General features: G+C 20.6%; 1 protein-coding gene across 1 annotated transcript in view; it reads left to right on the top strand.

Moving 5' to 3' along the window:
• Positions 1–793, top strand: part of LOC105359035 (kinesin-like protein 3A) — a 5,043-nt gene continuing 4,250 nt past the window's right edge. Inside the window, 3 exon segments of the mRNA XM_011495510.1 lie at positions 1–211; positions 645–790; positions 792–793. The exon segment at positions 792–793 is cut by the window's right edge and continues 63 nt beyond it. Coding sequence (XP_011493812.1) covers positions 645–790; positions 792–793 — 148 coding nt within the window. The 5' untranslated portion in view covers positions 1–211.

Genomic DNA, 793 nt, shown 5'->3' with positions numbered 1-793 from the left:
ATGCATGTAATAAATTGTATGGTGTTTAGAAATAATAAGTTATAAATATTTATCCATGCACATTTGGAGGGAAAATATCTGAATAAATATTACGGAGACTATTTTTATAAAATGTAGTGTCATTGTTCGTTGCATTTCTAATTTTAAGAGTATTTATTATATTTCAGTTTTGGTATTGGAACTTTGGAAAAGTTTACCTAAATTATTCAAGGTAATATTTATATACATACCTTTGTGCATATGTATATAAAATGTATATTAATAATAAAATAATAGTTTGTATGCATATATATATATATATATATATATATATATATATATATATATACATATGTATAAATATATATATATAATATGAGAACATTAATATTTAAGAAAATGTATTCATTTTCAATTAAATAATGATTTTTTAAATTGTCATGTTTTTAAATTTGATAAATAACTATTTTATGAAAAATACATTTTGAATTTTCACGTATTATAACGCTAATCTTCTGTAATATAAAGCTAATTTAAATTAATTTTAATATTACATTATTTTACAATAGAGTAGTTTTAATTAAATAAGTTATTTTTACTTTATATATTTTGTAATGATTTTCTATCTTTTAATTTGAAGCTTACAAAGTAATCAATTTTTTCAGATGAGCGATGATTTAGTAAAAGTTGCTGTTCGCATAAGGCCTCTGATTCAATCAGAAATAGACAAGGGGTGTCACACATGCTTAAAAGTAATTGCAGAAGAACAACAAATTCAAATTCAGCCTACTGAAAAATTTTTTACTTTTAACTA

The sequence above is a fragment of the Ceratosolen solmsi genome, unplaced genomic scaffold (assembly GCF_000503995.2).
Source record: "Ceratosolen solmsi marchali unplaced genomic scaffold, CerSol_1.0 scaffold1, whole genome shotgun sequence".
NCBI lineage: Eukaryota > Metazoa > Arthropoda > Insecta > Hymenoptera > Agaonidae > Ceratosolen > Ceratosolen solmsi.
The sequence above is the reverse complement of the archived record's forward strand: the minus strand, read 5'-3'. Positions and strand labels throughout refer to the sequence as shown.